The sequence below is a fragment of the Engraulis encrasicolus genome, chromosome 6, assembly GCF_034702125.1.
Source record: "Engraulis encrasicolus isolate BLACKSEA-1 chromosome 6, IST_EnEncr_1.0, whole genome shotgun sequence".
Classification (NCBI taxonomy): Eukaryota; Metazoa; Chordata; class Actinopteri; order Clupeiformes; family Engraulidae; genus Engraulis; species Engraulis encrasicolus.
The window spans coordinates 56,518,896-56,527,581 of NC_085862.1; the positions used below are offsets into that span (position 1 = coordinate 56,518,896).

Consider the following 8,686-nt stretch of genomic DNA (forward strand, 5'->3'; position numbering starts at 1 on the left):
TGTTTTATTTGTTAGTCAATGCACATCTTCCTTGCAAGCACTCTTGTCACACATTCTTCAAATTGCCATATTTTCTTTATAAAAGTAGTCATGGAAACTAAGTCAATTTGTCTTGCAAAACATCCAGCAGCAGAAATTCCTCCACAGTGCATTTAAACTAAGAGCTGAATGGCGACCATGAAAGTAATGCAAGAAATGTTGGTACGTGCGTAGACGCGTATGCCTGTTGTTTACGTCTGGGTGATACGGCAAACAAGAGAAAAACTCAACATATGTCAGGAGACATGGAGTGATCACCCCATTTGCAATAATTCAGGCCAGACTGAATATATTGCTGCCATTGGTCACTGGTCCTGATGTAAGCTAGGACCATTTCAAGCAGTAGTCTTTCTTAAAGGCACCGTATCATGTCATAGTGTTGTGATAATGGATATTAAACAAACATCTAAATAATAAACATTATTCATTCTATATATTGTAGAAAGTATTTTGGACATATTTTTTTACGAAACGTCATTGCCATATGTAATTCATGGTTGCACATATCAAGAGTTAATTTTTACTTGAGTGAAACAGCATGCTGTGGTCTATGTCACACCACATAGTCACTATGACAGAGACACAATTATGTTGGATACTTTTGTATTAAATAATTCAAAATAGGCCTACTGGTGGTACCATGACTATAGGTCAAGGACGCCGAGGTGATGCCCGGGAGCCGGATCCGTGCCGATTGTACATCCCATCCGGCCCATGGATGATATGGAAAAGCACAAGGTTTATTGTCTTGAACTGAGTTTACGTCCTCACACTGTGTATGGGTCAATAAATCTACCTATATTTACATCTTTATATGTTGTTTTAACAATGTGAAAATTTACGTGATCAAATCACCTCACCAAAACAATGACACGCGGTACGAAACTATTCACATTCTTTGTAAACAGCACATCTAAGCAATTATCTGGGATACCTCGGTGTCAGTAGTCACCTAAAGACTTTTTATTAGAAACATTCTTACAGTTTCAATGACAGCTCGATGATGAGCAGAGAGAGAGAGAGAGCGAGAGAGAGAGAGAGAGAGAGAGAGAGAGAGAGAGAGACAGAGAGAGAGAGAGAGAGAGAGAGAGAGAGAGACAGAGACAGAGACAGAGACAGAGACAGAGACAGAGACAGAGACAGAGAGACCTGTAGTCTAGGTTATGAACCTATTTCAGTTGTAATGGTTGCAGAAGGGTGACACTGTATTGTCCTGTTAAACTCCACAAGACCTATGGCTCCAGTACGTCAGCATCACACCACAGCTATGTTTGGAAACCATGACTTTCCTTCCCTTTGGGTGTAATCATCATCATCAGCATCATCATCATCATCTCTCTCTCTCTCTCTCTCTCTCTCTCTCTCTCTCTCTCTCTCTCTCTCTCTCTCTCTCTCTCTCTCTCTCTCTCTCTCTCTCTTTCTCTCTTTCTCTCTCAGACATGTCTATGTGGCACAACAGAGCTGAGAACAACTCTGACCCACATTTGAACCTCAACACAACATGACAAGCTGAGCGCTTACGAAACCCTGGGCGGTGTGTTTGGGTGTGTGTGTGTGTGTGTGTGTGTGTGTGTGTGCGTGCGCGTGTGATTACGTGTGTGTGTGGGCGCATGTGTGTGTGTGTGTGTGTGTGTGTGTGTGTGTGTGTGTGTGTGTGTGTGTGTGTGTGTGTGTGTGTGTGTGTGTGTGTGTGTGCGTGCGTGCATGCAGGATTGTGTGGGCATGTGTGTGTGTGTGTGCGTGTGTGTGTGTGAATATGTTTGTGGTGGCTGCTGCAACTTGTGTTGTATCTTGTGGTGGCTGGATGCATCCAAGTGTGATATGGTGTTACTGGTAGTGTATGTGTGTGTGTGTGTGTGTGTGTGTGCCATAGGGTTTAAGGTTCTGGCGTATACGGCGTGTGTGTGTGTGTGTGTGTGTGTGTGTGTGTGTGTGTGTGTGTGTGTGTGTGTGTGTGTGTGTGTGTGTGTGTGTGTGTGTGAGTGTGTGCGTGCGTGCGCGCGCACACATTTCTCTGTGTGTGTGTGTGTGTGTGTGTGTTCTGGCTTGCCCACTGTGTGTGTGTGTGTTTGTGTGTGTGTGTGTGTGTGTGTGTGTGTGTGTGTGTGTGTGTGTGTGTGTGTGTGTGTGTGTGTGTGTGTGTGTGTGTGTGTGTGTCTGTGTGTTCCCTCTGTGTTCTCGAGTGTCTGCTCAGGTGTCCTGTTTCCCTCAGCATGGCTGGCGCCGCTCACCTGTCCTCCGTTGCCTGGCAACGCTCATCTCTAATTCAGCAGGTGGCAGGTAGCGGGGGACAGGTAGCGAGCACTAGCTAAGCCTTTGAGGACAGTCCACCCAGCCATCCATCCACCCAGCCAGCCACCCAGCCAGCCAGCCAGCGACCCAGCCAACCAGTCAGCCACCCAGCCTCGGAGCATCCAGCAGGGAAGCGCTACAGCCTGGAGCTCTTTTCCCCCACCTGTCCCCACCGAGAGAGCCCCATGCAGAACGGAGCAGAGGACGAGATGAGCCCACCAGCACCGGCACCCCCGACGCCCCCTCCAGAACCTCCATCCTCCACACCACCCCCAGCTCCGACCCCAAACTTGTCCCCGTCCGCCACGCCGTCCCCCGCCACACTGGAGCCCCCTCGGGCCATCCCCTCCGCCCCGCCGCTGCCCCCAGGCTCCCCACCGCCGGCCCCTGCGGGACCCCCGCCCTGCACGCGACCCCGCCTGGTCTTCCACACGCAGCTGGCACACGGCAGCCCCACGGGGCGCATTCACGGCTTCACCAACGTCAAGGAGCTCTACGCCAAGATCGCCGAGGCTTTCAGCATCTCCCCCTCGGAGGTAGGCGCACCTCCAGGAGGGACTTTCGTGTCCCGTGGAGATACAGAGATAGCTTACAATGTTTGAAAGGTTTTGTATGTTTAATAGCATGTATGTTAAATGATGTAGCCTTTGTATAGCTCAATGTTGGAGGGCGTGCAGTAAGTCGGAATATGTAGATTGGAAGATAGTGGAGTTTATCAAGTCTGAATAGTGTTTGTGTTCATTATGTTAGATGTGGTAGATCTAAAGTGGATATTGGAGCACCTCCAAGAGGCTCTGGAGTTTCCACTGGGTCTGAATATGGGGCAGCCGTCGCCTGGTGTAATGGTTAGAGAGTTGGACTTTAGATCACAGGGTTGCAGGTTCAATCCTCACCCTTACCCTCACCCTTCCTCCCTCCTTGGCTGAAGTGACCTTGGGCAAGGCACCTAACCCCACATTGCTGCAGGGATTGTAACCAATACCCTGTAATATCTGTAGATTGATCTGGATAAAAGCATCTGCTAAGTGATGTAATATATACAATACAATATACAATATCTTTTATTTGTCATTGTGACAAGCACAACGAAATTGTGCATTCCTTGTTGAAGCAAAAATAAAAATAAATAAAAATAAAAATAAAAACAAAATAAAAAATGGAATAAAAAGAATGGTATGTATATAAAAACTATGCTTTTGATGCAGAATTCAGTTCTGTGATGGCCGCTGCATAAAAACTGTTTTTCAGTCTGTTTGTCTGCTTGTCTTCATGGGCCTGAATCTCCTGCCCGATGGCAGCAATTCAAAAAGACTGTGACCTGGGTGGGATGTGTCTCTCAGAATGCACTTGGCCTTTTTTAGGCAGATATAGAATGAAGATATAGAGATATTGGTGTTTGCATAGTTTGAGCAGTTTCTATATTCAATAGCATGCATGGTAGGTAGCAGAGTTTACAAAGTTTGAATGGGGTTTGTGTTCAAATGAAGATCTACGTAATGTTGGATATTGTGTGAGTTTCATGTCATGGTGTGGGCTAGATGTGTATGCTCAGTGATGTGTTGTCTGCTGTGTGTATTGAATGGTCCATTGGATGTCTTTTGTGCTGGATGTTTTGTGCGTTATAAGTGTTTAAGTGTTAGATGTCGTCGTAGACATCTTCTGTGATGAATGTGTTGTTGTGATGTAGGTGTTTTTTTGTTGAGTGAGTTGGAGGACTTGTGTAAGCTGTGCAACTTGTTATTGGAAAAGGAATTGCATCTACGTCTGTGTGTCTGTTGATATATTTAGACGATAGCGATCTTTGAGCAGACTGTGTGTGTGTGTGTGTGTGTGTGTGTGTGTGTGTGTGTGTGTGTGTGTGTGTGTGTGTGTGTGTGTGTGTGTGTGTGTGTGTGTGTGTGTGTGTATGTGTGTGTTTGTGTGTGCGTGCGCGTTTGAGATCTGGTGGTTAATTTCCCAGGGTAATTTACTGGCCCAGGATCCAGTCTTGGAAAGAACTCTTATATTGTCTCACACATGCCACACACAGACACATACCACTCTAAGGGATGCTCAGACCGCTGTTCAGTAACCAAGCCAAGTGATAGCGTATGAGAGCTTCAAAACACTGTCAGATGATCTGAGCTCTAACAGTTGGGCCATTGCCTTGTGCCATATGGAGCTAAGGGGAGAGAGAGTGAAGAGGAGCTGGCATATGTTTGCTATAGGGTGCTATTCAATTCTATGCTATTCTATTGGAGTCTATTCATTTCTATTTGTTTCTAATTAACAGAATGTGTCAACTAGTGTTTCTAAGTGAAGAACAGGGGAATGGTGAGGGAAGAAGGTGTTAAAAGAAGTGCGCATTGATTCTCTTCTCTTCTCTTCTCTTCTCTTCTCTTCTCTTCTCTTTTCTTTTCTTTTCTTCTCTTCTCTTCTCTTCTCTTCTCTTCTCTTCTCTTCTCTTCTCTTCTCTTCTCTTCTCTTCTCTTCTCTTCTCGGACATACTGTATGTTTAGTCAAATATAGGGCAGATGGGAGGAGAAAGAGTCGGAAAGGAAGAGAGGAGAGACAAGGTTATGTTGGCAAACTAACCCACAACCAGGTGACAGTGTGCTGTCCTTCAGCTGTGGGCTGTCCTGCTGTCCTTCACACAGAGAGAGATAGAGAGAGAGAGAGAGAGAGAGAGAGAGAGAGAGAGAGAGAGAGAGAGAGAGAGAGAGAGAGAGAGAGAGAGAGAGAGAGTTGTCTTATCTACGCAATGCTGGAATTACCGTGTGGGTTTAAGGTCAGGGCTATCGAGCTGTCACTCAATCGTTACCCACACAGAGGTATCCTCCTCACACACTGGGCTTCCTCACTGGGAAGGTTGCATTACTCAGACGAAGGACAATAACTACGCATGTAGTCAAAACACAAGGTTTAGGCCAGAAAATTAATTGTGCTTCCTTGCAGTATGAAATTACGTTCTAGCATCACTTTCATATAAAGAATACAGGATTAATTCAAGAGAGTTGAACTAACATCTTCTAGATAACATTTGGTCCCAGAGTACTGTCTAAGAGTGTTGAATTGACACTGTACATTTACTGTGCAATGACTATGACCACACAATGTGTCAATGGGCAAGGCAAATCTGGCATCCATATAGACTTCATGTTTGTTGGCACTTTCCCTTTTGCGTAGTTAAAAGAGAATATCCATTTGTTACCTCCGCCAAGGAGTTTATGTTTTCGGTCGCACGTTTGTTTGTTTGTCTGTCAGGATAACTCAAGAAGTGATGAAGGGAGTTTGATTAAATTGTGTGAAGTTGTTGGAAATGACAAAAGGAACAAGTGATTACATTTTGGTGGTGATTCGGATCATAATCCCAATGCAGGATTTTTTTTCTTCACCATTGCAGGATAGGGTGAATTTTCCACAAAAACAAGGCACAAGCACTTCAAAAGTATTATATAGGCATAGGATTGTACATGATATGGCGTCACGTCAGTCACTCGGAGGTTTGTGCTTTCTGAGTGCTTCTAGTTATATTATCACTGCAACCTATCCCTACTAGGTTTAATGCTTATTCATTCACCTTACATATAATAACTTCAGTGGCGTGATCTTACATCATAGAATATTCCAATAGCAATACATTGCAGCGATTTTAAACATCCTGCTGCTCTTTTCACTCCATGGTTGCGAAGGGTGTAGCCTGTATTAGATGAAGGAATAGGCACCCTTAACACACCCTCCATTCAGATACACACACACACACACACACACACACACACACACACACACACACACACACACACACTCACACTCACACTCACACTCACACACACACACACACACACACACACACACACACACACACACACACACACACACACACACACACACACACACACACAGGATACAGCGTGACTGTGATGACAAGCAGTTTGCTCTTCATGTTGGGGATCATCTGAGCAGCAGCATTTCAGTTGTGTAACGAGGATCAGTGAGAGGTTAACCCTTTATACACATGCACAACGGTGCCCTCTATAGGAGGAGGACTGCATCCGTGTTTCCAAAGGGGGCACACTGCAACAAGTCTGTCTAGGGCAAGGATGAGGATCCCTTTTCATTCGAAGGGCCATTGCAAATTTCCTCCAAGGGCCAAGGGCCGTACTACACAAACCAGTACTTCCCCCTGCACTTTAGGCCTATTTTGAATGTCCATCCTTACAATACACCACACTTTCACTAGGTGCCCTGAAAATATAACTTAATTGTATTGCAAATGTACTTTGTCATATTTCATGTGAAACTGTATAACATTAAAATGATATCAGGGACCAGATACGATGGTCTTAAGGGTCGTAAACAACCCTCGAGTAGGTTGCCCACCCCTGTTAGGGGTTATTTGCAGTTTCATGAAGTAGAAGTAGAATTACTCCCGCAGATGTAATTATAACGTATGGTATGGCATTACATGCAAGTGTTGCAATTGCATCTGTTAGAGTATCTCTACTTCTCCTTGGTAAGTCTTGGTATGAGTGTAAAATCAGAGTTTTTTTGCATCAAGGATTTGTAAAGTAAAGCAAGTGTTCTAATTACCTCCGCCAGGAGGTTATGTGATCGCCGATTTCTGTGTTACAGTTTTTGCCGACTGCTTGCACACAATTTGCAAAATTTGGCTCATAGAGTCAAAACTCTACACACAAGCCAATTACTCTCAACACTTGGAGATAAGCCCTTCACATATATGGCAACATGAAGCTCTGCTATAAAAGCATAAACATTGCCATAAAAACCTTACAATCTTTTGTCAAAACCTCACTTTCATGTCAAAAAAACACACAAAAGCACCAAATCAGAAAAATAATTAGATCAACTTAAAAACAGTTGTTTACTTTATACAAAACACAGCAGTCTTTCTTTTTGGAGCAGTCTATTCAGTCTCACAGAATGTACATTTTCACAAGAACCCAAAATTCAATACTGTACATTACAAAACTGCACCTTACAGTACAGGACATTATACCGAAGCAAAATATATCTCAAACAGTACATCACTCTAAATACAACAGTGTGTAGGTGAGCTTATGTACCTTTTTTGTGTATTGGTTATATTCACAAATTTGTAAACATCTAAATATGATATAAATATGGGGTTACGTCAACATGCTGTAATGACAATCATATAGGCTACTTTGTTTGGTTAAGAGTTATGAGGTATTCACGAAATACAATACATTTCCACAGACACACTATGCAGCTGACATCTACATGACATCATCAAAATTGTATCATGTTCAGTCAGTTTGCTCAAGTGCTTGCTTGGTTGTCTTCTGAAAATTACACTATTTCTACAAACTATCATGTTCACATTACCTAACATGTGATGATGAAGAAAGAACAAAGTGTCCATAACCACACGTGAATTCAACCATGAATGGCAATGAAAAGTTTAAGGAATGTGTCTTGTGTGAATGTTACCCTACAATTGCTCTTCTGGTGGAAATAACCACATGTCAATGATATCATGAATGAAAGGATTACTGAGTGACTTTTGTGTGAATTCTTCATTGCGGATTATGATTCCATGGGACCCTGGGCCAGACAACAAGAGAGACCCCCCTCAATGGCTGTTGCATTGGGTAGTTTACAAAATGATGCAAGGTTTTAGGCCAAGTGTGAGCGTCTATGTTTTTCGGGAGGGTGCGGGGTTGTCCCCCGAGAAAAAATGAAAAATACAGTTGTTGAAAGAAATTGTGCAAATATAGAGGCAAGAGCTTCAGGGCCCCCTTCACTCCTGGGCCCCTGAGCCTGGGCCCTGTAGGCCCTTGCAGTAACCTGTCCCTGCCTCTGTACAGATCCTCTTCTGCACGCTGAACTCGCACAAGGTGGACATGCAGAAGCTGCTGGGGGGTCAGATCGGGCTGGAGGATTTCATCTTCGCCCACGTCAGGGGGGAGACCAAGGAGGTGGAGGTGACCAAGACAGAGGACGCGCTGGGCCTCACCATCACAGACAACGGGGCCGGATACGCCTTCATCAAGGTAGGCACACGCGCACACACATGCACACCACACATGCACGCATAAGCATGCACAAACACACACACACACACACACACACACACACACACACACACACACACACACACACACACACACACACACACACACACACACACACACACACACACACACACACACACACACACACACACACACACACACACACACACACGGCACAGCACAAATTTTACTGTCATCAAGGTAGGCACACGCGCACACATGCACACCACACATGCACACACAAGCATGCACAAACATGCACTTACGCACAAACATGCATGCACGTACAGTATGCACACACAAACATGCATGCACGCAGA

At 44.6% G+C, this 8,686-nt stretch overlaps 1 protein-coding gene across 1 annotated transcript in view; it reads left to right on the forward strand.

Annotated features, from left to right (window-relative positions):
- Window positions 1-1,222: 1,222 nt before the first annotated feature.
- The window catches only part of gipc3 (GIPC PDZ domain containing family, member 3), a 23,545-nt gene continuing 16,081 nt past the window's right edge, over window positions 1,223-8,686 (forward strand). The window contains exons 1-4 of the mRNA XM_063202109.1: window positions 1,223-1,236; window positions 2,234-2,333; window positions 2,391-2,867; window positions 8,160-8,345. Coding sequence (XP_063058179.1) covers window positions 1,223-1,236; window positions 2,234-2,333; window positions 2,391-2,867; window positions 8,160-8,345 — 777 coding nt within the window. The remainder of the gene's footprint in view (window positions 1,237-2,233; window positions 2,334-2,390; window positions 2,868-8,159; window positions 8,346-8,686) is intronic.